The sequence below is a fragment of the Myxocyprinus asiaticus genome, chromosome 42 (assembly GCF_019703515.2).
Source record: "Myxocyprinus asiaticus isolate MX2 ecotype Aquarium Trade chromosome 42, UBuf_Myxa_2, whole genome shotgun sequence".
Taxonomy (NCBI): Eukaryota; Metazoa; Chordata; class Actinopteri; order Cypriniformes; family Catostomidae; genus Myxocyprinus; species Myxocyprinus asiaticus.
The window spans coordinates 23,627,992-23,655,175 of record NC_059385.1 but is presented as its reverse complement, the minus strand read 5'-3'; the positions used below and the strand labels follow the sequence as shown (position 1 = coordinate 23,655,175).

General features: G+C 37.8%; 2 protein-coding genes across 3 annotated transcripts; one reads left to right on the top strand and one right to left on the bottom strand.

Annotated features, from left to right (window-relative positions):
• The first annotated feature begins 1,071 nt into the window (after positions 1–1,071).
• drg1 (developmentally regulated GTP binding protein 1) lies at positions 1,072–7,145 on the top strand. Its single transcript, XM_051684174.1, has 9 exons — positions 1,072–1,224; positions 2,252–2,375; positions 2,617–2,792; positions 3,273–3,342; positions 3,434–3,603; positions 3,703–3,833; positions 3,933–4,100; positions 5,283–5,405; positions 6,258–7,145. The coding sequence occupies exons 1-9, from the start codon at positions 1,186–1,188 to the stop codon at positions 6,355–6,357; spliced, it is 1,101 nt and encodes a 366-aa protein (XP_051540134.1). The 5' UTR covers positions 1,072–1,185; the 3' UTR covers positions 6,358–7,145.
• Positions 7,146–14,200: 7,055 nt separating this feature from the next.
• stard7 (StAR-related lipid transfer (START) domain containing 7) lies at positions 14,201–24,552 on the bottom strand. 2 transcript variants are annotated; one of them, XM_051684170.1, is made up of 9 exons: positions 24,498–24,552; positions 23,517–23,956; positions 22,520–22,680; positions 21,299–21,348; positions 20,949–21,059; positions 20,569–20,651; positions 20,317–20,416; positions 20,148–20,232; positions 14,201–17,161 (listed from the first exon to the last, which is right to left on the bottom strand). In XM_051684170.1, exons 2-9 carry the CDS (start codon positions 23,870–23,872, stop codon positions 16,995–16,997), a joined length of 1,113 nt encoding a protein of 370 aa, XP_051540130.1. In that variant the 5' UTR covers positions 23,873–23,956; positions 24,498–24,552; the 3' UTR covers positions 14,201–16,994. The 2 variants fall into 2 exon arrangements, with proteins under 2 accessions (XP_051540130.1, XP_051540129.1); XM_051684169.1 differs by having other exon boundaries at positions 23,517–24,546.
• Positions 24,553–27,184: the final 2,632 nt, after the last annotated feature.

Genomic DNA, 27,184 nt, shown 5'->3' with positions numbered 1-27,184 from the left:
AGATCTCTTGATGTTGGCACTCTAAAGGCAGCATGAAAGTACTGTATGAATGTATCCTTCACTAATAGTCTTGCAAAAGGGCTCTCCGTGAATTTCTTTTTAATTTTTTCTTACTTTTGTTTGGAACGAACTTTCGTGCTGCATTCCCTTCCAGCAGTGCCCTTCAAGGGCGCGAAACTACCGTTTGGAAAACACCCTCTCTCTCTCCACTCGCTGTCATAAATTCCCTCAGTCGGTGACGGCGGTGACAACGGATGTCAGGTGCGGGAAATGGCAGAATTCAAGTGACAATGCACCAATTACAACAAAGAATCTCCAGTTTCACAAAACAGCATCCAATACAGTTAAAGGGAAACTAAGACAGTAGATTATGGACTTCAGGGGCCGGATTCACGAAACGTTCTTAAGAAGAAAATTCTTCTTAACTACCTTTAGTCTTTAACTTCTAACTTAAGAAAAAAGTTATGAATATTTTGTGTTCCCGAAAAAAACTTCTTAAGAAGGTTCTTATCTTTTTTCTTAAGAAAAAGTTCTAAAAAATCGTCGTAAATAAAGTTAGGATAACGTCACCGTTGTCTTTAATTCTAAAAGGTAAGATGTTTAATAAATTAAGTGGGTTGTTTTAAATTTGATGCGTTCTATCATATTCATCTCCGCAGTTAATATAGAAACATAATAAAATATAACATTAGAAAGATTATATTTAATTAAGATGTTCTTAAGAAAATATTTGAGAACTTCTTAATAATTTTTCAAGAACTGCACTTCTTATGAACTTATAATTTATCCTAAGAACTTTCTTAATTTTTTTCTTAAGAAAATATTCGTGAATCCGGCCCCTGAAGCAGCAAAACAGTGAGGGTAATACGCAAATATTGATCCTTAGAGTAGACGTTGTTATACGCAAACAGACCTGGGAAAAGTAAAGCATGGCGCATACGTGCGTATGGCCCCGACTACACCACTGTAAACGTTTAAATATTCACTTCTCACCAGCAGGCGGAGCCCTTCTGTCAGGTGCGAGAAGAGGGGAAATATCGCGAGAACATAAAATGAACTTATGGCAAAAGCTTGACAGCGGTGTGCCTGCGAACCGACAAGCTACAAAACTGATTAAATAACTCAGCGTAACATCATAAAGTTTTAATTTTTTTAAGCAACACCTGTGAAAACACCAACGCCAAAATGAGTTTGCTTGCCAAAATAGCCGAAATCGAGAACGAGGTGGGTTGTCATAAGTAGTAATGAATGGAGAATAGCCATTAGCACATTAGCGCCAAAATCCCATTCAGCAGAGCATACAGCTGGATTACATTAATCAACTCGAGATTCAGTAATGTGATATAGTAAATCTAAAGTTTGGTGAATAATGCCTAAAATACATGGAGAAGTTTAATGTTGTCTTGACCGGTAAAATGTCATGGCTCAACCGTAAGCACACGGTCAGTTTTACTTGTCCTGTCAACATTTTCAGTTGCCATCACACAAAAATAATACATTTTAAATGTAGCTTTTAATTTTTATATGTGTAAGAAAAGTACATGGATATTTTTCATTAAATACTGTTTTCTTTACAAAATATATTTTTAATTTGCAATAAGAAGAAGGTGGAAACTATATAGCTAGCTATATTTAGGATCCCAAGACTATCACAAGGTATCCTTCAAAACCACCAAAAATAACTTTACCTTGGTGACAATAAAGGGATAGTTCACTCAAAAATGAAAATTCTCTCATTTACTCACTCTCATGCCATCCCAGATGTGTATGACTTTCTTCTGCTGAACATAAATGAAGATTTTTAGAAGAACATCTCAGCTCTAATGGTCCATACAATGCAAGTCAACGGTGAACAATTTTTTAAGCTCTAAAAAGCACATAAAAGCAACATAAAAGTAATCAATATGACTCCAGTGGTTAAATCCATGTCTTCAGAAGTGATATGATAGGTGTAGGTCAGAAACAGATCTATATTAAGTCCTTTTTTACTGTAAATCTCCACTTTCACTTTCACATTCTTCTTGTGTTTTTGGTGATTTGCACTCTTCGTGCATATTGCCACCTTCTGGGCAGGGAGGATATTTTATAGTAAAAAAGGACTTCAATATTGATCTGTTTCTCACCCACACTTAAGATATGCCTCTACAAGGCAAGTGACAGTTCTGTTAACTGGCCTGAAACACTCTCATACTGGGTCATCCGTAATGTTGAGCCCTGTAAATAGGCTGTTTTGTGTTTCTTTGTCCTGTAGATGGCTCGTACTCAGAAGAATAAAGCCACAGCTCACCATCTGGGTCTGCTCAAGGCAAGATTAGCCAAACTGAGGAGAGAGCTCATCACTCCTAAAGGAGGCAGTGGAGGAGGCACTGGAGAGGGTTAGTACTGCAAGATCACCATGTATAGGTGCTTCAATATCATGTCTAATGAGGTTTTATTGGAGCCACCTTTCAGATGTAACCATAATGTAAATACTAATAGTGATGGGGAAATAATTGTTTTTATTTTCATACCATTGAAGCGGCATTACTTTTTGATTGGCAAGTGGTTGACATTACAGATGTTTGAAAGTGATTTCTGTTTTCACAAAAATATATATATGTATATTTTCAACCACAGGTTTTGATGTGGCAAAAACCGGTGATGCTCGAATAGGTTTCGTTGGTTTCCCGTCAGTGGGCAAATCTACTCTTCTGAGTAACCTGGCTGGTGTGTACTCTGAGGTAGCTGCTTATGAGTTCACCACACTGACAACTGTTCCAGGTGTCATCCGTTATAAAGGAGCTAAGATACAGGTACAAGCTCTGCTTTAATTCACCATACACCAGGCAAGTCACATTTTACGTAGTGTTTCTGTCAGAGCGGAAAGATCATTAGAATTATTGCCCTTTACGTCTCATAGACTCAAAAAAGTATCGGTACTCGTTCTAAATAAAATGGTATCAGGCCATCCCTATTTATGTGCATGTCTTATTACCGAACAAATATGATCTTTTAGTAAGTTTGTAAGCTTTTTTTTTATTTTATTTTTTTTATGCATTTTAGAAATTGTCTGCATATCTTGGTGTTTCTATCCTCAATTTATGCAATATCCCAAAATTTGCATGAAAATTTGTGGATGGAAACACAGGATGGACTGTGATATCTGTCGGATAGAAGGGATGCTTTATGCGTGCTATTCCACAAAATAAAATAGCTTACAGCACATTTAATAATGCAGAACTGTATTTTGATGTTCATAATTTGTAAATGTTGCTGATTTGTTTTTTTATTAGCTTCTGGATCTCCCAGGTATCATTGAGGGAGCCAAAGATGGCAAGGGTAGAGGACGACAAGTCATTGCTGGTAACACGCACTCCCTTTACTTTTGAGGACACTTCTTGTATCCTGTTAGCTGCCAGTACTTCCTTCCAATGATCTTGCATCTTTCCCACAGTTGCTCGCACTTGCAACCTCATTCTGATCGTCTTGGACGTTCTGAAGCCTCTAGGACACAAGAAGCTCATTGAGCACGAGTTGGAGGGATTTGGTATCCGTCTCAACAAGAAACCACCAAATATCGGCTTCAAGAAAAAAGACAAGGGTGGAATCAACTTCACTGCCACTGTACGACTTCAGTGTGCTTCTAATTTCCATTTCTTATTGTCTATTCTACAGCAAAACAAATGCGCTAACATAATTAGCTGTCATACATCTCTCTCTTAGTGTGCCCAAAGTGAGCTGGACTCTGAGACAGTGAAGAGCATCCTTTCAGAGTATAAGATCCACAACGCAGATATAACCCTACGAAGTGACGCGACAGCTGACGACCTCATTGACATGGTGGAGGGAAATCGGTAGGACCATATATTACCATAATATTAGGCTCAATAACAGTCACTCTCACTTTGGAAGTAATGGGCTTATGAATCTCAGACAGTTCTTATTTTCTCCAGGGTTTATATCCCGTGCATTTATGTCCTCAACAAAATCGACCAGATCTCCATTGAGGAGCTGGACATTATATACAAAATCCCTCATTGTGTGCCAATCTCAGCTCACCACCGCTGGAACTTTGACGATCTGCTAGAAAAGATCTGGGACTACCTACATCTAGTGCGCATGTGAGTTGTTCACACCGTCAAGCTGCTAGTGCACTATATGATCAAAGCTAGTAAATGGTGATATGACCAATTAATGCTAATGTTGAGAAATTGCTGTATACATCTTGCATGTTGAAATGTTATTGTATTTTGTTTATTTTACAGTAAAACTGTCCCTGGGTGAAACTCTTAACAGTATGTTCTTGAGGGAATTTTACGAAACCTATCAAGAAAATGTCTGGGTCACAATACATTCCCAAATCAAAATAAATATGAAATTATATTTGCTTAGGAAAATGAAGCCTATCTTTAGGACCATCTGGATTGTTTTCAATGTGACATTATTTTTAGAATTTTTAAACACCCCTCTCATTGCCATAATTTGAAAAATTAATTATGTTATTTGAACTTAAATATTTATTGTACTGTTTTTTAAATTTATGCTCATTTAGATTATTTAAAGGAATGTTTTGGGTTCAATACAAGTTTAGCTCAATCGACAGCATTTGTGGCATAAAGTTGATTACTACAAAAATTAATTTCGACTCGTCCCTCCCTTTCTTTAAAAAAAGGAAAAATCAAGGTTACAGTGAGGCACTTACAATGGAAGTGAATGGGGCCAATATTTGGAGGGTTTAAAGCCAGAAATATAAAACTTATAATTTTATAAAAGCACTTACATTAATTCTTCTATTAAAACTCATGTATTATTTGAGCTGTAAACTTGTTTAAATCAGCATTTCTACATTGATATCGTCATGGCAAAGAAGTTGTAAAATTGGCCATAACTTTACACAGAAAAGGTTAATAAGTGATTTTATCACACTATTATCACATGTTTACATGCATATTGGTTATGTGGCAATACGTCTGAAAAAATTCGTATTTTAACGTTCAAAAATTGGCCCCCATTCACTTCCATTGTAAGTGCCTTACTGTAACCCAGATTTTTGCTTTTTTATAGAGTGTGTGGGGGGGGGGGGGAGTACAAATAAATTTTTGTGGTAATCAATATGCGATTGAGCTTAACTGGTATTGAACCTGGAATATTCTTTTAAATGCAAAAACATGTTATTTTTGTTGTTTTTTTTTACTACAGTAAAGTGAAAAATGCAGTTCAGTAATGAGAATCTAATTTCTGGTGCTCACTGCCTGATTTGTTAAAGTTTACAACATATAAATATATTGATTGATATTTCACAGTTACACAAAACCAAAAGGACAGCTTCCTGATTACACATCACCAGTAGTACTTCCAGATGGAAAGACAGCGGTCGAGGACTTCTGCTTAAAGATTCACAAAAATCTCATCAAAGAGTTCAAATAGTAAGTGATGACTTCTTGTCTGAGAATTTCAGGACATTTTTGCATTTCTGTTGTCAAATCAGTGATGTCAATGCCAATGTTTTTTTCACTTAGTGAAGGTTGCTTTGAAGGCATAATGTGGCATTATGGTATACTAAAGTGATAGAATATGTATTTTCCCAGTATGTCATTGTTTATTTGTATTGAGATCCAGAGATTAAGATCCCTGTGATCCAATTTAAATTCCTGGTAGTGAAGAGCTCTGATGTAATTGTAGCACAAGTTATCTTTATTTCTTCCAAGGTAAGGACAGTGTGTTTTTCCCTTCTGTTGGGAAGATCTTGTTCTTGAAATCTGCCTGTGAGTCCTGGAACACAAGACAATGTAGCACTGCAAATAGCACTTACTGTTTAATAAATGTATATTATATTTGTCAATTTTTAAAAATCAGATCCATTTCATCAAACTTGCATTTACCATGATACCTCTGTTTTCCACCAAAACATTAGTTACTACATGTTTTGCTATAATAACAGAAACGTAAACTCGCTCTTGTGTCAGGTCTTAAATTGAGCCGCAGTCCTGTCAATGGAAAATGCGCAATTTGTTTTCCAGTATTTTGTGTAAATTTAGAGTAAAGTGTTGTTGGCTGTTAAAAAGTCATACCAGTCAACCACTAATAGTAGCTAAGATATTTTAGAGTAAACTAAGATAAATGTTTGTGTGGAAAGCACTTTACACTTGTTTCTTAAATGGGTTTAAATTAAGGTTCAGTTTAAAGAATTACTCTGTGTTAAAACAGTGTGTATGAACCATTGTAAAATACTACTGGATTGAAACGTGCATGGCATCATCTCTGTCTTCTCTCTACAGTGCATTGGTGTGGGGTTCGTCAGTGAAGCATAACCCGCAGAAAGTCGGCAAAGACCATGTGCTGGAGGACGAAGATGTGATTCAGCTGGTGAAGAAATAAAAGGACTCTGGAGCATTGCATGATCATTACACTTCATATAAGAAGCGCTAAGACATTCTAAGTGCCCTGAAGGTTCCCATGTCACCTTTCTTGTTTTTCAGTTTTTATTTTTGGACATGGACAATGTATGATTGTAAGTCACATATTAATTTGACTTCTCATACTTGGATCGGCATCACAAATGGATTGAATACTGATATAGAACAACTCAGTGTATATGTGAGCTGAAAAACAAAGTGAACAATTAAAATCCTGGTATAAAAAAAATCCATGCATGGCTGTATGTAGAATTGATGTATAATGCAATGCAGTTGATCCGTTAGGAGTCTTGTTGTTGAATCCTCAGCATTGTTTAGCAGGTGACCGTTTAATCACAAACACACTACTCCATATTGTTTAATCCAGTAGTCCTGTGGCTGGTTACATATAACACCCTCCCCCTCTCTGACTGTCAATCACTCTGTCTAACCAGGCCACTTACAGGATGAAATGGACACACAGTCAAAAGCACTGATGCCCTTTAATTGCTCCACTCACTAGGGACATTTGACATTATGAATGTGTGATGAGTGCAAGCGGCCTCAATGGTTAATCAGCCAAAAAGCCTTTTTGGTTGCCTTTCCCTTTGTGTGAAATTCAGCAGTATTGCAAAAATCAAAATAATAGGGATCCCGCAGTCTTGGAAAACCTGGAAACATAAGGGAATTTGGTAACCCTTCACAATAAGGTTATACAGTATTTGTTAACATTAGTTAATGCATGAGATATCATGAAGTAAAAATGAACAATGTCTTTAACAGCATTTATGAATCTTTGTTTATTTTAATATGTCAAAATACTATGGTTCATTGTTAGTTGTATACAGTTGAAGTCAGAAGTTAACACACTTAAATTGAAGTCATTACAACCCATTTTTTTAACCACTCCACAGATTTAATATTAGCAAACTATGGGGGGCCTGGGTAGCTCAGCGAATATTGATGCTGACTACCACACCTGGAGTCACGAGTTCAAATCCAGGGTGTGCTGAGTGACTTCAGCCAGGTCTCCCAAGCAACCAAATTGGCCCGGTTGCTAGGCAGGGTAGAGTCACGTGTGGTAACCTCCTCATGGTCGCAATTAGTGGTTCTCGCTCTCAGTGGGGCAAGTGGTGAATTGTGCGTGGATTGCAGAGGGTAACATGAGCCTCCACATTCGGAGTCTCCGTGGTGTCATGCACAACGAGCCGTGTGATGATATGTGTGGATTGACGGTCTCAGAATCGGAGACAACTGAGACTTGTCCTCCGCCACCAGGATTGAGGTGAGTATCCGCACCACCACGAGGACCTACTAAGTAGTGGGAATTGGGCATTCCAAATTTTAAAAAATAAATATTAACAAACTATAGTTTTGGCAAGTCTTTTTGGACATCTACTTTGTGCATTATGCAAGTAATTTTTCCAACAATTGTTTACAGACAGATTGTTTCACTAAATTAACTGTACCTTCAGAAAATTCCAGAAAATTATGTTAAGCCTTTAGACAATTAGCTTCTGATAGGAGGTGTACTGAATTGGAGGTGTACCTGTGGATGTATTTTAAGGCCTACCTTCAAACTCAGTGCCTCTTTGCTTGACATCATGGGAAAATCAAAAGAAAGAAGCCAAGACCTCAGAAAAAAACAAATTGTGGACCTCAAGTATGGTTCATCCTTGGGAGCAATTTCCAAATGCCTGAAAATACCACGTTCATCTGTACAAACAATAGTACGCAAGTATAAACACCATGGGACCATGCAGCCATCATACCGCTCAGGAAGGAGACGCATTCCGTCTCCTAGAGATGAATGTAGTTTGGTGCGAAAAGTGCAAATCAATCCCAGAACAACAGCAAAGGACCTTGTGACAATGCTGGAGGAAACAGGTAGACAAGTATCTATATCCACAGTAAAATGAGTCCTATATCAACATAATCTGAAAGGCTGCTCAGCAAGGAAGAAACCACTGCTCCAAAACCACCATAATAAAGCCAGACTACAGTGCACATGGGGACAAAGATCTTACTTTTTGGAGAAATGTCCTCTGATCTAATGAAACAAAAATTGAACTGTTTGGAGGAAAAAGGGTGAGGCTTGCAAGCCGGAGAACAATATCCCAACCATGAAGCATGGGGTTGGCAGCATCCTGTTGTGGGGGTGCTTTTGCTGCAGGAGGAACTGGTGCACTTCACAAAATAGATGGCATCATGAGGAAGAAAAATTATGTGGATATATTGAAGCAACATCTCAAGACATCAGCCAGGAAGTTAAAGCTCAGTCACAAATAGGTCTTCCAAATGGACAATGACCCCAAGCATACCTCCAAATTTGTGGCCAAATGGCTTAAGGACAATAAAGTCAAAGTATTGGAGTGGCCATCACAAAGTCCTGACCTCAATCCGATAGAAAATCTGTGGGCAGAACTGAAAAAGCGTGTGCGAGCAAGGAGGCCTACAAACCTGACTCAGTTACACCAGTTCTGTTCAGAGGAATGGGCCAAAACTCCAGCAACTTATTGTGAGAAGCTTGTGGAAGGCTACCCAAAACATTTGACCCAAGTTAAACAATTTAAAGGCAATGCTACCAAATACTAACAAAGTGTATGTAAACTTCTGACCCAATGGGAATGTGATGAAAGAAATAAAAGCTGAAATAATTCATTCTCACTACTATTATTCTGACATTTCACATTCTTAAAATAAAGTAGTGATCCTAACTAACCTATGACAGGGAATGTTTTCTACGATTAAATGTGAGGAATTGTGAAAAACTGAGTTTAAATGTATTTGGCGAAGGTGTATATAAGCTTCTGACTTCAACTGTATGTTAGTTTAAAATTCATTTTATGTTAATTTATACATCTTATTTTATGTTATAATTAACATTAAACAAGGTTTTAATAAGTAGTATAGAAGTGTTGATCAGTGTTAGTTCATGTTAATTAGTGTAACTAATGTTAACAAACACAACCTTGTTGTAAAGTGTTACTGGAAATTTAAAAATTGGGATTTCAAGGCCTGGATTAGTAATGGAAATTAATGAAATAGTAAATATAAATGTCAATTTTCACTCAGCTATCATTTATTTTTTTGGCTAGAAATTGTTCTTTGTGAGTAAAATCTCTATGAAAGATGAAAAAAAAAAATCTTATCCATGTATTGCTAATGACTGGAAAAAGTCCTGGAAATTAATTTTTCAAAAGGTACATAAACCCTGAGATAACTATTCGGTAGAAGACACTCTCCACACGACTTTGAAAGTGTTTATACATTTCTGCAGCTACTTCACAGTTCCATTTCTTTTTAGTTATTTGACAGTCTGCTGCAATCAGCTTTAGTGGTGCCAAACCTGTCATCGGTCAAATGAAACCGATAAGAATAATGTTCAGCCAAGTGGCATACCTCTCCAAAACACTCAGAATGTAATGCATTGAACACATTTTTGGTATTCCTGTGAAAATATTTGAAAACGTGAACTACTAAGTCATTCAGGTGTAATCTTACATTCAATTTATTACTTATTAAAAGCCTAGTACCAGTGACCCTATTCACAAAACAATAGCTAATGTGGGGTGCAACATAAATAACTTTAGAAAAGCAGAGCATAATTGAAAGATGTAGTAGGTTAGCAATGTGAATTTTAAGTCTCGGCAGAAATTTTAAGTCTGCTGTGGACATCCAGTTCTTCTGGTGGGGCTACTGGGTTCATGGGGATGAAATGGAGGCAGATTCAGATGTTGGTCTGAGGGACGTACGCCAATGGCAGAGGAGTGGTACTCACCCAGCAAGCTCCGCCCTTCCCCCACCCATCTTCCCCTGCTGCACTTTCCCCTGTAAATTATAGCAGCACTTTAGCTAATGAAAGAGTTGAAGTCCGGGCACTAATAAAAGCCATTAAGTGAATAAAGCACTTCCCCCTCTAACAAAATTAAAGAATTTGCCCCCTCCTCAAGAGAGAGGACTCTGTATTAATATTTATGAATTGCGGAACTGGACCCTCTACCCCCTCCCAATGACACGTACCCTGGTCCACACCACCCCAACTTCTCCTTAGCAACCCACCTATCCTGGGTGATATTCTGTGACCCCCCCGCGAGGCGGAGGGAGGGGCGGAGTATGGGGGTGTTGGAGGAGAGACATCCTGGACAGTTTGCCTTCAGTCTGGCTAGTAGGTCCGGTCCAGACAGCCAGCTCTGATCAGCAGCTCCTTTTTGCCTTCAACACCCTCATCCGGTCTTAGTCGCCAACAGGGCGAGAGCAAGAGGTATAGGTGTGAAGGTTTGCTTTGAGGACATCCATCCCTGTTGTAACCTGTTGGATGGTCTTCTGCAAGAAAATTGAGGTGAGAGTACTTAATGCGTAGACTTGTTGAGTGTCAATCTAACTGTGCTTTTCTTCTCATAGAACTGTGTTGACTTTTGATAATTAGCTTAAAGAGCAGTTTCATAGTACTTGAGGAATTCTTTGCTCCTTCTTAAGTTTTCTTGGTGATTCATCTTCAAGCTAACACAGATTGTTGAAGGGTGTTGTTCACACGAAAATTGCACAAGTAAGACCAAAATAGGCTGCAGAACCAATTAAGATGTAGTGTTTGGTCTTAATTTGTAGCTTAAGTATCGTAGGATAGACCACCAGATGCATCATGAAATGATGGTAGAAGAATAAAAATTGGTCTAGGCAGTCTTTCGATTTTTCTGTCCTTTTGTACTTTATCAGCTATTCTTTCTGATCCCAACCTTCCATTCTCCACCTCAAAATCTCATACCATCATCCCCAATAATGTTTGTTTTCTTCCATTTCATCATGCTAAGTGGTTCAGTTGTCCGACCTTTTGAGTTGATTAACGCACCCATCCTTCCCATTCTCACTAAAATGTCCCCCGGGACATGACAAGTATCAGGGTAATAAGATTACCACCCTGATGGATGGACAGATTCTGAGAATTCTGGGATTCCACAGGAAGAATTACCACAGAACTCCAGAATAAGTGTTCTAAAGATCCCAATTTTGGGGGGCAGAAGGCATTGACAAGCAGCAAAATGAAGGTTGGGTGGCAGTTTATTCTTATGTTAGCCTTTTGAGCATTTAGATTGGTCTATTTGGGCAAAAGGAAAGCCAACAAATCTCTTCTATTGAGGAGTTATTGATCCCTTAACAAGACCACCATTGCTCCAACAAACTCTATTTCAATAGATTTTCTGAACAATTCAATGATAACTAACTAATTTGAATACCAAAACCATTTTTGCTTATAAATTCACATTGTGGAGTTCTCCGGAGTCCAATTTTAGAAAATTTTAAGTTTACTTGACTGGTCGTCATACATAGATAGTTAGGGAGGTGTACGATTTTCAGAGGGGGTGGGGTTTGACGCAGTTTTTGCGCAGGAAGGGTGGTGCCCGCGTATCTCTGCAGTGAGAACGCAACCTATGACTAATCTTTTCTTTTTTTAATTTTGCAGACATCCTTAGTCGCGGTCTATCAGGAACACCTTTTCCCCTGGTCTCTCATTGTGCGAGACACAGTTGCTCTCAGTCAACACCTTTACAACAAAAATCTCTACGCTATTACACTTCTTAATTTCCAGTTTCTGGAAACCTGAATGCAATCCTGATGAGAACAGATACAACATTGATGGATGGTAGAAGTGGACTCTTGACAACAAGTTAATAATTTTATGGTGTTTTTAAATTTTCTTTACCTGGTGATCTTATACCTTTGTGATTCCACCTTGCATAGACTTGGAGCCTTGACCTGTTCCCAGACTACACCCATTCTAGTCTGTATTAACCTGTGCATGGACCATTTTGTCTTGTCTTTTGTGACTGTTCCAGAGGTTGAATTTAATGTCTTTGCCCAGGACACCATTGTGCTTGATCTAACCATGCAGTTCCCTTTCTGTCCATGGTTGTGCCAAGCACTTTGGAGATCTGAGTGCACTTTCCTCCTTACTTATCCTTCATTTCTTCTTTGATCCGCATTCTAAACAGCCAAACCACATAGGCAATGGCAGTCTATTGAAGTGTGGCATTGTTGTCACAAATCATGAGAATTTTACAAATAAAAACCAAGATCCTTGTGTTGTTGTGTTTGTTATAAAATGAAGGGTGCAACATGATCATCAAAGTTCAGAAAATGTGTCAAAAAGGGTGGAAGTTGTCTAGTCAAATTAGTTTTTGTCCTGGTGCCAACCACCACTTCCAAGACAAAGACAAACCTTGGCTTGACTCACTGCCTTCTTTGTGTCCTTGCCATATAACTAGCCTTTATGCCTTATTCATCTATAATGTCTGCAATAATGTAGCTACTAGCCACCATAGACATTGAGGAGGATACTTCCCTCCCATTATTGTGATTAGCGATCAATCTACATAGTATTTTTAATCGCAGATGCTTACATTTTTTCCATTTGGTCCCCGCCCCCAATCTCAAACATTTGGAAACATCCAAGTATGATTTGGAAATAAGGTATGTAAAAGGAGATTGCACTGCCAAGTCCTGTAAATGGATGGAGATAACAAATTGTGAACACTAGACACCATTTTCACAGCTAAAATAGGAATGTCTTGGGTACAAGTACTGAAAATCTCATTCGAGTAAATGCAATCTTGGATGCAGTCAGGGAGGTCATGAAGGGTGGAGTTTAAAGCAGAGTGGCACTTACAGTCAGTTTCTAGTTTAGATGGGTGAACCACTCTATGCTTTATCATCACAGGTCATACTAGGTTGCACAGCTCAGCTATAAAGTAATGAACAATGATAGGATACTGTGCCATCTGTATGTCTGTGCATGTGTATATATCTTTCATCCTGTGTGTCATCTCAACCTCTTCGGGACACCATACCACATTTTAGAATTTTTTATAACATCTTATGAGGCATTTGAGCATTATAACAGTTGGTTGCTGATTCATTGAGTTGTTAAATATGATGCATGACAACTATATTGTGCTTGAATGAATCTATACCTCTACAAATACAATCCATCAATGAATGCTACAGAAGATCCCATTCATGATGCAGCTGAATTGTAATGTCTGTTAAGACAGCAGTTGTCTTGGTGTGAAGTGAATAATTAACAGTATCACTGATACTCAGGGTTGTTGTCAGGATAGAGAACTGGGAATGTTGTCCCGGGCCCTGCACTAAGATGCTCTATGGTATAGCATCCTCATTGGCTTAGGGACACACCCATACAAATACTGTCCAAGGCCTTTTGAATTTAAGCAGTAACCCTGCTTATGCTGTTAGTATTTAGGTGTAACATTGACTTTTCCTATTGTTTTAACAATTTGTACAGGGCTAATACAACAATGCAGCCATATTGTGTATCCAAAGCATTATAGTACAAGAAGTAAAAATTGTTCAGATGATTACAATTGTTTCTTATTTTCAACTTCATAAAAGCAAATTGTGCTGTTATAGACATATAACTAGGAATCTTGCCCATGCAAAACTAGTTCTAGATGGTTGCTTAGTTCCCGAAGACAAAATTATATTCTGTCAAAGATATTACCTTCCTTCAATGGTTTTTTTTTTCTTTTCTTTTTTTCTGTTCTGTCAAATTCTGATCATTTAATAAAGTAATAGCTGCACACCTCTCTTTACAAGTCACATGATTCGAGGTATCATTCACATCCATGGTCCAAACATGTAGGATGAGTTCCACACTTAACACTTAGGAGTAAGAGTTTGTTCACATACGTAATCATATGTACTAGTAATAGTCATCAGCCTTGGTTTCACAGAGCACAGTCATTTATAGAGACTACCCCAACACATTTTGTTTTTCCATCAAGTTGAAAAAAGACTCTTTAAGAGGGAAATTACTTTTAATTATTTATTGTCACCAATGAATTAATTACAATGCTTATTTTCACATTAGACCAAAAATGAAATTGCCATGCTCCTGATTTCATCTATACTACTTATTCATTCATAAACTAATCAAACTGAAATTATAGAAGAACACCTTAGATAGTAGAAATGTAAAAAATGCTATAGAATGCATTCAATCGAGTCATGTTTTGTTACGGCATCAGATACTTTCAATTCAAAAGCTGAGTACTTCACAGAGCTGCAGTCTTATGAATATGTGGAAATATCTCAGATTTCAGTATGTCATTTAGACGAACGTCAAGTAGAATGCATCAGATGACCTCAGGATGGGCAGACATGCCATAAAACAGTCATGTCATTCTCCTGGGAATAATCTAATACTGTTATATTTTGCATATGGGAAAACACTGCAGAATTGGCTCTTCAATATGCATGCAAAATGAAATTGCTCCCATTAAAACCCTTTACTGAGATATAGAATTAAGATAAATATGACAATGGGAACAATTCCTGCAACAGGAAGTTTGGTAATTTGTATTTGCAACTGCATTTATACCATGTTAAAGAGCAAGTGAAGCTCTATTACTACAGAAAATAATTTCACCTCAAGCGACCCAACAAGCACTTGCCCCATAGACTTCCGTTTTAAGTGCATTTCTGAAAACCTTTTTTTTTTTTTTTCGTTTTAACAAACTAAAAGATTAGTAGAAATTAACAAAAAGATGTACCTTTTGACTGATCATTGTGAACAATTGTTTTTTAAACAGTCAACAAAATTTAGAAAACACTAAATGCCACTGAAATCATTAACAACTGATTGTCTTCGATAAAACAACAAAAATTGTTACAAAAGAGTATTTTTGCTGTAATTTTCTTGGACTTAAATGGACTGGGATGTAAACAGGGCAGTGTTATCTACATTCTGAACATACAAAAACATTTTTTTAGGCCACTGTCTGAACATTACAAAACCCAAAGGAGTGACAATGGGATTTTGACACAAATTAAAGATATAAGAAAATTATACTGAAAACAAGGGAGTAAATTATGATTTCACATAAACGACATAAAGGGTGAATATGATGCTGATGTTTACCTATGCCTTTGGTAAAGAGCAGATATTGAAAACATGAATGGTTGGGAATATGGAAAATTCAGACATGATTATGGTTCCTAATAATGAACAATCTGTGTCATAATGAGTCACCTGAATGTTCTTGGGGACCATTTCTAAGTACAACTCGTAATTCCTTTCCAACTTATTCCTATTCAACTGCAACTTTCATTAATAAACTGTTCAGGAACAGCTCTAATGTATTATACAATCATTTCCTGTGCTGCATGTTGCAAGAAAAGTGTCATGCCATTTTTAAGCGATTACCTCATTTACACAAAAGTCATGCGGATGTTATAAAATAATTATACAAGAAAATAAAATCTGACCTTGGTATTCAATAGACTAAAGCAACAGTCTTCTAAATGCTCTTCAGCAGACATAAGATGACAAAAAAAAAAAAAAAAAAAAAAAAAAAATAATTGCCGTGTACCTTTGAATTGCCACAGATGATTTACAAAACCTTGATTCAAAATTCTGTTCTCGTAACTGTAATTTCACTGGCGTGTTATGACAGACATCAGTGTGAAAAAGGGTCAAACAATGGGACGGAGAGCAAAACTGCATAATACGCAATTTGATTTATGTCTGCAATTTAAGAAGTCAAAATGTAATGATTCAAATTATGCATAATCTACATTAATAAGCAAATTAATTTGTTTGACTGAACCACTTCACTATTTAACAAGTTTTTTTCTTACATTTTTGAAAGTATAAATGTGTATAACATAGATCAAACACACACACACACTACAGTGAATTCCCAGAAACAAAAATCCCCCAAAAATGTTTTTGCACTTGCACAAAATCTTTGTCTTGAAGCGAATTTGTATTCCGACAAAACTGCACCTCTTCCACTTTCTCGACATTGAGTCCGTTGGCATCGCTGACCCACAAAATGCAATGGTTTAGCAGACATTTTCTAGAGTTCAGAGCAGAAAAGTTGTTTATTGAGATTTCAAACAGTCCTCTACAGCACAGCAGGAAGGTGAGCCTATTGGTGAGGATGTTGTGGTTGGTATAAGACACATCTCTTTTGTCTCCGGGGGAGGTATCGGTTATCCTGTGAAGGCTCTTTGGGTTTTCTGTCAGTGAACATTCACACACACACACACACACACACTAATGCAAAGTAAATGATGGCAACAGTGATCAAGTCTGGTGCTGCCAAGGGCAGAACGTCACAAAGGAGAACCACAAAGAAAAAAACATGGCTTTGTGTACAAGCAACTTCAAGCTGGAGGGGCATGTTAATGTTTTTTCCTAACATCTCGGTTTTAGTAGCTCAACACCATGCTTGATTCTGATGATCTCATGGCCTAAGATAAAAGAAATGTGGAGGAAAATACTGCTTTGGAAGGAGCATTGACGGTTATCGGTGTAACTTCGTCTCATCTCAGCAGTTTGCATTAGATGCACTCCACAGAAAGAGGAAGCAACAAAACAGCACAAAATGTAACCACATTTAATGCAGGTGTGGTCAAATGGCCCAAAATTACACAACAAACAGCTGAGATGTCCAGCACAGTCCCATTAATTGTTTTAGGGAGATAATTTTTCACATTTCTTTGTGGCCTCTGTGAATGCCCACATAAGCAAAAGCTTTCTGTTTAGGTTCATGTTAAAACATTACTTCAAGCCCTCCACTATTCCTTGTGGCCACACGCTCAGGCGTAAATCTGACTTGGGCCTCTGGTGTGAGGGTTGTCAGCTCCTAGCCGTTCTTGGGTGGACTGGGTAGGTTTGACGATGCTGACGTAGTCCTGGACACCTACGTCCATGTTTTTAGCTCTGAGAGCAGCTGTGTGAAGCTTCTCCAGGAAGTCTGGCATGCCTGTGGGACAGAGAGGAAGTTGATGACTTTCGGTAAAAGCAAAGTGAACAGGTGATATGAAACAGCAGTTGCTGAAAGGGCAGAATTCAAGAACAGCTTCAATGATGGCAGCAAATTCATCTTTGAACATCCATACTGTGATTCTACTACTATTCAGTGGGTAATCACAATGCATATTACTTCTGTTATGTGAGGTATTTTCAAGTAAAACAGAATATTCAACGAGAAAAAAGGCAGGACTTGATTTTATCCATTGGGAATTGATTGGATCATGAAAAGTGGTTGATCCATACAAGAATGGAGCCAGATCTAAATACTGTAAATGGGGAAACCAAATCCTGTATTCACTTTGTCATTCTGGGTTAGAGCGAAGACCAATGTTGAAAAAATTTATTTAAATGATTTTAGCACAAGGATACAACATAAGAAAATGTGAAAAAGAAGGGGTCTGAATACTTTCTAAATGCACTGTAAATGTGAGTCTGCAGTGGATTTTGGGGGACTGCTTCACTCCTGAAACACCACCAGCAGGGGAGGGGAGTCTTTTAGACAGAGACTAAAGGTCAAGTTCAAATTTGAGAGCATCTTGACATATCCCATGGTAACACATATTTTCAAATCTATTGATTCGCTATTGTTGTTGTAATATATATGAAGTTTAACCGGCCAAATGGATTGTATACATTTTATATCCAGAAGTTTTTAGTAGAGCTGTCAAAACTAATGCGTTAACGCATGCAATTAATTTAAAATATTTGACATCTTTTAATATCTCAATATCTTTTTTCAGTTTTCAGTTGCATGACGCTTATGTCGTCAAAAGTCTGGCGAGTACAGACAAAAAATTACTAGCCAATGGCGATTCTTTCTTCAACGTTTCCATTGAGTTGCGGGACTTTCAAAATCTATGATTAATCACAATTAAAGGGACAGTTCACACAAAAATGTAAATCATCTTATCATTTACTCACCCTCATGCCATCCCAGATGTGTATGACTTGCTTTCTTCTGCTGAACACAAATGAAGATTTGTAGAAAAATATTTTTGTTCTGTTGGTCCATACAATGTAAGTGAATGGTGACCAGAACTTTGTATCTCCAAAAAGCACATAAATGCAGCATAAAGTAATCCATATGACTCCAGTGGTTTAATCCTTGTCTTCAGAAGCGATATGATAGGTGTGGGTGAGAAACAGATCGATATTTAAGTCCTTTTTACAATAAATCTCCACCTTTGACCAGCCAGTAGGTGGTGATATGCAAGAAGATTGCAAATCACCAAAAAACAAAAGTAGAAGTGGAAGGGAAAGTAACGATTTATAGTAAAAAAGGACTTAAATATTGGTCTGTTTCTCACCCACACCTATCATATCACTTCAGAAGATTAAACCACTGGAGTCATATGGATTACTTTTATGCTGACTTACTGATTTTTAGAGATTCAAAGTTCTGGTCACCATTCACTTGTATTATATGGACCCACAGATATTCTTCTAAAAATCTTTGTTTGTGTTCTGCAGAAGAAAAAATGTCATACACATCTGGGATGGCATGAGGGTGAGTAAATGATGAGAGAATTTTCATTTTTGGGTTAACTATACCACTATGAAAATTTAATCGCGATTAAATATTTGAATCTACTGACAGCATTAGTTACTTGTTGTTTTTTAATTTTTTTAATCTGTTTTTGAAAATATATATACATTTTAACCTTTATTTTGTAACAACAACAACGTTAAAAAACAAACTTTAACTGGCCTTAAAGGGGTAGTTCACCCAAAAATAAATTATCTTCATCATTTACTCACCCACATGCCATCCCAGATGTGTATGACTTTCTATCTTCTGCTGAACACAAATATAAGATATTTAGAAGAATATCTCAGCTCTGTAGGTCCTCACAATGCAACTGAATGGGTGCCAAAATGTTTTAAACTCCAAAATCCACATAAAAGCAGCACAAAAGTAATCCATATGACTCCAGTGGTTTAATCCATGTGTTCAGACACCATATGATAGGTGTCACTTTCTATCATAAATTCTCCTAGGGGGTGATATGCAAGAAGGATGTGAATCACCAAAAACAGAAGGAGAATGAGAAAGTGAAAGTAAATTGGAAATTGACTGAGCAGGGAGGAGAATTTATAGTTAAAAAAGGGCTTAATTATTGATCCGTTTCTCACCCACACCTTTCAAATCGCTTCAGAATATATGGATTCAACCACCTGAGTCATCTGGAGTACATTTATTTTGCCCTTATGTGGATATTGGAGCTTCAAAATTTGGCAACCATTCACTTTCACTGTATGGACCTACAGAGCTGAAATATTCTTCTAAAATCTTCATTTGAGTTCAGCAAGAGAAAGCCATACATATCTGGGATGGCATGAGGGTGAGTAAATGATGGAGAGAATTTTCATTTTTGGGTGAACTATCGCTTTAAATTAATGTGTTAACTATTGGCAAGATTTTAAAAAGGTAGCATTACCTACAACAGCAGCTTAAAAGAATGCCTAAATATCCATTTAGCTATTGGTTAACATAGATTTTGGCGGCACAAGTGGGGCCTCAGTGATGTACAGCTAGAGCCATAAAGCTATTTCAGTGGTGGACCAATCTATTACACTTTGATGAAAGATTACAAAAGGAAAAACGTGCACTGATGAATCGTGCACAATAAGACCAGGAACATATTTTAAGAAAGTAGATAGGGTCAATCTAGATTTCATGACTTTAAATATTTTGTCTACAGACAAAAAGTGTGTAACTGATTCTAAAAAAATAATAATAATATTAAAACACAAATAAACATTTAATTAGATGCAGATTTTGAACTCTTCTAAAAAACAAACAAAAAAAACAATAATAAATAAATAAAAAAAGACTAGGGAAATACATTTACTGTCCGGATAGGAAACACATTCAAGGTCCAGATAGAAATGCAAATTACAGAACAATGTGTGAGAGCAACTAAAAGAAGGCTCACCACTCGACACCATCCAGCTGACGCAGTAGCGAGGGAAGACTGTCTGAGGGTCATCACTGTAAGTCAGCAGGTAGTCAAAGCCATTCTGTTAAGACATAACTAGATTAAGACTTTGCACACCAAGACCAAGAGTAGACAGACTGACACACACAGACGATCCTTTTCTCACCTCATCAAATGATCGATGTGGGCGGATGACCATCTTAGACTGGTAGGAGTGAACTCTGACAAATTCCTGGGTCTCTGGGATACTGGGGTGTTTAACAGCTCTGAGTAGGGAAGGAAAGCAAGAATGTAAGAGAAACACATCAAGCATTTAATACCAAATCGATAAAAATACACAACACAATGTAGCCTAAGTGACTGTTCCCTCAATTTGCCCAAAACTCTCACATGAGATTGCAAGAACACCACCACCAACCTGGAGACTAAGATCATCAAGTTGTTCTCCATATCAACGTGATAACGGCGCACATAGACGTAGTCTCTGGAGTACATAGGATACTGCACAGGAAAGTTAATCAAGTTATTACATGTAATTTGCTATTTCGAAAAGTTTGAATCACTCAAACAACATCCTTATCAAAGAATTCTTCTAGACTTGGATAGCACAAATTAATCCAGCAGGAAGGATTGATGAAACATGACAGAAAGAAGATTAAGCTTAAGATAGGCTTTTAAATCTTCTACTAGATTACACTACAGTTAATTCAACTAAGACCCAATTTATTGCCCATTGCAAAAATCTCAGGGATTCTTCTTTATGACAGTACACAGCAAGGAACATGATTCACAGCTTACTGGAAAATGTGTTGCCCAATGAACGACCTCGGTGCCCGTGTTGACATCCCTGTCCACTACTTCCAATTTAATAACCAGCGCATCCCACTTCTTCCTGTACTCCGTGTCCAACTGGAGTGAAGGGAAATATTTGAGAGAGGAGGTCTTAGGGTCTAAATATAACATTCAAGCACTAAGAACAGATACCAGGCACATACATACGCAGGTGTTGCCTGAAAACATGCAAGTAATTCTTGAGTACACGATCACCCACGACAAATGTACAATTTGTTTTACTTTGTCTTGCTGGAATAATGAAGTAAAACTAAAGCAGTTTAGGACAACATGCTTCATATTAAATAATTTTGTACCTGAACATTGAAGAATTGCCGGGGGGTGACATCTGTGTATGAACCAAACACTGTAAAAAAATAAAAAAAAATAAAAAGGGTCAGTCATGTAAATATGTCAAACTTTTTAACACTGGACACAGTTACCAGTGTACAAAGTCAACATGAAATGTGGTTTGCATCCCATTTTACTTCCTTAGAGGAGTAGTTCACCAAAAAAATTACAATTCTCTCATCATTCACTAATCCTCATGACATCCCAGATGTGTATGACCTTTCTTCTGGAGAACACAAAGGTTTTAAGAGGAATATCTCAGCTCTGAAGGTCCATTCAATGAACATTAATGGTGACCAAAACTTTAAAGCTCCAAGGCAGCATAAAAGCAATCCATAGGACTGAAGTGGTTAAATCCATGTCTTCTGAAGTGATCCAATCAGTTTTGGGTGAGAACTGACCAAAACATAACTCCTTTTTCACTGTACATCTTGTCATTGCAGTCTCTAGGCACAATCATGATTACAAGCTCGATTACACTTCCTAGTGCTTGACACATGCGCAAAGCACTAGATGGTGCTTGGAAGTCCAATCGAGCTTAAAATCATGATCGCCAAGGAAACTGCTGATGTCAAGATTTACAGTGAAATAGTGGTCGGTTCTCACCAAAAATCGATTAGATCGCTTCAAGAAACATGGATTTAACCACTGGAATCGAATGGATTACTTTTATGCTGCCTTTATGTGATTTTTGGAGATTTCAAGTTCTGGTCACCATTCGTTTGTATTGTATGGACCTACATAGCGGAGATATTCTTCTAAGAAAGTCATACACATGTGGGATGGCACTAGTGTGAGTAAACGATGAGAGAATTTTCATTTTTGGGTGAACTACTCTTTTAATCTGATTTGTATTATAATCTGCATTTCTGACTGAAACCGAGTGATTGGATCCTGAAAAGTGATCGTAACATACTAGAATGGAGCCAAGTGGAAAGGGGTTGAAAAAAGGGCTTGGTGACATCAGACGAAAAAGAAAGCTGTTACAGAGTCAGAGATTACTAATACAAACATTTTTTTCTTTGAATAACATGCACCAATGAATCGTGCACAATAAGACCAGGAACGTGCATTTTGGTTCCATGATGACTTCAAAAAGTGTGACAAAGTAAAAAAAGAAAAGAAAAAAGGAACATGCTGTCATTGAGAAGTACAGTAAATCTATGAGTTTATGATTTTACACATACCTCTGTACTCAAACAGATGGCTACCCTGGATCGGTCTCCTCCACACTCTGAAGTTTTTCTTTTCCATGACCACCTCCCATACTGGATCCACAACCACAGCAGTCTTTGAGGTTCCTCTCTGGTTTCTCACAGCTTCCAACGCATGCAGCTCCCACGCACACCTAATGGTGAATTTTAGGGGAAATATGCTTAAAGGGATAGTTCACCCAAAACTGAAAATTCTCTCATCATTTACTGACCCTCATGCCATCCCAGATGTGTATGACTTTCTTTCTTCTGCTGAACACAAATGAAGATGTTTAGAAGAATATTTCAACTCTGTAGGTCCATACAATGCAAGTGAAAATGTTGACACTCCAAAAATCACATAAAGACAGCATAAAAGTAAACCATAAGACTCCAGCGGTTAAATCCATATCTTCTGAAGTGACATGATAGGTGTGGGAGTGAAACAGATCAATTTTTAAGTCCATTTCTGCTTGAAATTCTTCTCCCTGCCCAGTAGGAGGCGATATGCATGAAGAATGTGAATCACAAAATCACAAGAAGAATGTGAAAGTGGTGATTGACTGAGCAGGGAGAATTTATAGTAAAAAAAAACAAACACACACACACACAAAAAAAAAAACTAAAATATTTATCTGTTTCTCACCCACACCTATCAAATCGCTTCTGGAGACATTGATTTAACCACTGGAGTTTTAGGGATTACTTGGATCTTATGTGATTTTTGGAGCCTCAAAATTTTGGCACCCATTCACTTGTATTGTATGCACCAAAACAGCTGAGAAGTTCTTCTAAAAGTCTTAATTTGTGTTCATCAGAAGAAATAAAGTCATACACATATGGGATGGCATGAGGGTGAATAAGTGATGAGAGAATTTTCATTTTGGGGTGAACTATTCCTTTAATTGTAACGATTTGTTTAACTGCAACAATGCATAAACAACGAATGTATTAAATTAAAACACATAATGTACAAAACCCAGGGATATACCTCTTCAGCTCATCATCTTGGATCTTCTCATCCTCCCACATGAAGACTCCAGCCAGTGCTGCTATGAGTTTTCCAGTGGGGGCATGTTTGCTCTGCAGCCGCCGCCATATGCTGCCCACCAGTGTCCACCTGGTTCTCTCGGAGTACAGGTTTGAATACAACTCCCCAATCTGAAAAGCCCTTCTCAACCTCTGACCGGTCACAAAACTACAGTGGTTGGCGAATATAGACAGCAGTCTCTCTTTCTTCTTGACAGAGGCTAGTTTGTTTGTTTCTCTTCCTGCTTTCTGGAGCCATGACAGCAGCAGACCCACGCGCTGCCCCATCCAAGAGAAAGTCCACGATTTGTTGATCATTTTACCAGTGACATTACTTTGTTTATAAGTGCTGAAGCTTTGCAGGCGAACAGCTCTGGCACCTATGCTGCATACAGGGCGATGCTGGACGGAGGAGAACATCTTTGTTTCTAGAACCAACTATTGCGCAATCTGATATATAGATTTGACTTTGGGAAGTGCTGCTTTCAGTTTTAAGCCCCTTGAATTAGCTAAAAAGCAACGCTTTACTATACAAATGAGTTCCCATGTGGTAGTAGTGCTCAGATAACAAGTGCAACCCAATGTCAAGCTGACATGCACGAGCTTTTATCTTGCAATATATTTAGCGACTGTTTTGGATGTTTTAATGGAAAGATGAAATGCACAACAGTAAACAAATTCTAATAACGTTTTCGTATTTTCATTTCATATTATGCTAAACTATAATAATCTTTTACTGGATAAACAGATAATTTAACATTTACGAGCAAGTGCAATAACAGATCTAGCTAGCCACGCAGTGAGCAACGCAGACAATCAACCTCGCGCGAACTGTAAAGAAATCAACTAAAATAACTCTGATATCTTGAACGGTGCTTCATACTTTTAGTATTTCCCAACGGATATATTTATTACCGTATTTCTGTCCTTAAGTTAATCTTACTTTTTATCGTCATGCGTTAGCCTCATGTCCTCACGTCTCTTCAGTGGAGTGTGAGTTGCGTGACGAACACGCCTGTTGGTCACGCCCATTTCATAATTCGAGAGTTTCCATTGGTCCTCTGTTACGTCAAGTGTGTGTCTTTCATTCTAATTGGCTGTCACTGCTGTCTGTTTTCGTTGGCCGCCACCCTGGATCAACCATCACGTTCACTTCACATGACTCAATTTAACCCCATGGTAAAGGTCCTCTACAACTAAAAGGTGAAAGATATTAACCATGTGTCTGGCCCATATTGTAATGATTTTATAATTTTGATTTTTTATGAATCACTTATTTCGTAAACAGTAATCATAATTCGGATAATTATATATTAATGTACACCATTAGTTAAAAGTTACTCTTTTTTATTAATATTTGTAAACATTTTATAATATAAAAACTGGTGTCATAGGAATTATGTAGTGGGAATTATGTTGTGTACGCTTTTTAACATTTTATTAGACGGTTATTTCCTTTTAATGCCGCTCGGAACCGCAAAGTTTAAACTTTTTTTAGTGCAGCGGATGATTGACAGATGAAGGGTGGTGCTTCGCTGCTGTCTGGGACACATAAGGACAGATTAGCGTTTACACCTCAAATACAATGTGGTCACATGCGTTTTAGACTACCTTCGTATGTGGTTTTTGTGATCCAATCACAAAACCTATTAGACCCTGTTTAGACCTGTTAGCGCTGACCACAAGTGACAGGATCACCCAAAACACATCTTAATAGCATGTGTAAACGGGGTCTGAGTTTCCATGTGTGTTGGGCACTTGTTGTCAGCTTAAAGGGGTCATGACATGCCTTTATATATATATTTTTAATATGTTCCTTAAGGTTCACTTATAATTTTAGCAAAGTTTTTTTGCACAAAAAAACAATCATATATTTGTAAAACATTAATATTTTCCCCCCTCATTCTGACACTGTTATGGGGCTTTTCCATTGCATGGTACGGCTTGGCTCAACTCGACTCTGCTCGCTTTTGGGGGGTTTTCCACTGTGGATAGTACCTGGAACTTTTTTTAGTACCACCTAAAAAGGAGGTTCCAAGCGAGCTGAGCCGATACTAAATGTGGCGTCAAAACCCTGCAGATCACTGATTGGTCAGAGAGAATCGTCACTACCAGTGTCACTGGATTTGCGACACGGGACATCAACCCGCTAGTTTTAAACTTAGCAACAGCGATAGCAGTATCATTTGTTCACGCGACTTTCGAATTGTAAAAAGAAATGGCTGTGCGTAAAACCACAGCATGGTCAATAAATGAGGTGCAGACGTTCCTCTCATTAGTAGCCGAGGAGTACATTAGTAGCTCTACGGCAGTAGAGGTGGCGCTATGACGATCAGCCTATAATCCCACCCACTTTGAGGCTGCTCAGAAAAGTAAAGCGAGCAGAGTCGAGTCGAGCCGAACCGTAACGTGCAGTGGAAAAGTGCCATTAGAAACACTCGGTTTTGGTGCTGCTTCTTCTTTAAGACTTGACAGTAAACGCCCACTGATATGATTGGCTCTTGACTGACCTTCTCCCTCATTGCTATCTTACTGCTCACCACTACTGGGCAGGGCTACGGAAGTGATAAGGTAAAGTTGGCATTGATTTTTTGTTGTGGAGGCAGTCAGATGGAAGTAGAGAACGAGTCATTTTGGCAGTTTGGTTTCAACAAATGCTCTTTTCACTGTGAGGAGAAAATGCTGAGTTCTGAAACGTACAGTATGTTTATAGATAAAAGATCCAGGAAAATTTTATTCCTCGTGTCATAACCCCTTTAAATGTCTACTTTAACGTCCACATTCTTCTTTTTTTTCTTTTGTCGATTTGTATTCTTTGTGCATATCGCCACCTACTGTTGGTGCTGGCCAAATGTGCAGATTTATTGGAAAAAGGGACTTAAATATTGATCTGTTTCTCACTCACACCTATCATGTCGCTTCAGAAGACATGGATTAAACTACTGAAGTCATATGGATTACTTTTATGCTGCCTTTATGTGCTTTTTGGAGATTCAAAGTTTTGGTCACCATTCACTTTCATTGTATGGACCAACAGAGCTGGGATATTCTTCTAAAAATCTTCATTCATGTCCAGCAGAAGAAAGAAAGTCATACACATCTGGGATGGCATGAGTTTGAGTAAATAATGAAAGAATTTTCATTTTTGGGTGAACTGTTTCTTTAATCTGTGTATTGTATCTATCAATTGTTTTAATATATTATCTTTGGAAATACAAACCTGTCCTCTTTAAACCCATTCAAATATGAATCCCTATCCCGAATATGTCCTACGGGCAATTAATATCCAAATATCCTCCTAACTTAAATACATAAAACCTCTGGACTGGGTAGGGGAGAAATATTAGCGCCATTAAAGTTACTCTCAGTTGTGGCCACATTGGGGAGTTTTAGCATAGCTTGCAGCAATCTTCATAGAGCCTCTTTTGAATCTATCCCGTGATTTTAATCTCGATAATCCACTACAGGCATTAGATTTTCTGTCACAGGGGTTGCAACAACGAGAAACAGAAAATGCCATTCACCTGGCAATTTGAAAAATGAACACATGACCATTATTCGCTGATAGACAAAGATTACTGTCAGTTTTATTTATGAACCTTCATGTCATGCCAGATATGCTATTAATGT

Bases quoted from the DNA above. Each gene is read 5' to 3' on its own strand.
- stard7 (XM_051684169.1), bottom strand. From the start codon at position 23,974: ATGTTCTCCTCCGTCCAGCATCGCCCTGTATGCAGCATAGGTGCCAGA. The intron at 22,681-23,516 runs GTATATCCCTGG...ATTCACCATTAG, and splicing joins CAAGATGATGAGCTGAAGAG to GTGTGCGTGGGAGCTGCATG. The intron at 20,652-20,948 runs GTAAGCTGTGAA...TTTCCTGTGCAG, and splicing joins ATTGGGCAACACATTTTCCA to TATCCTATGTACTCCAGAGA.
- drg1 (XM_051684174.1), top strand. From the start codon at position 1,186: ATGAGTTTGCTTGCCAAAATAGCCGAAATCGAGAACGAG. The intron at 2,376-2,616 runs GTTAGTACTGCA...TTTCAACCACAG, and splicing joins TGGAGGAGGCACTGGAGAGG to GTTTTGATGTGGCAAAAACC. The intron at 2,793-3,272 runs GTACAAGCTCTG...TTTTTTTATTAG, and splicing joins ATAAAGGAGCTAAGATACAG to CTTCTGGATCTCCCAGGTAT.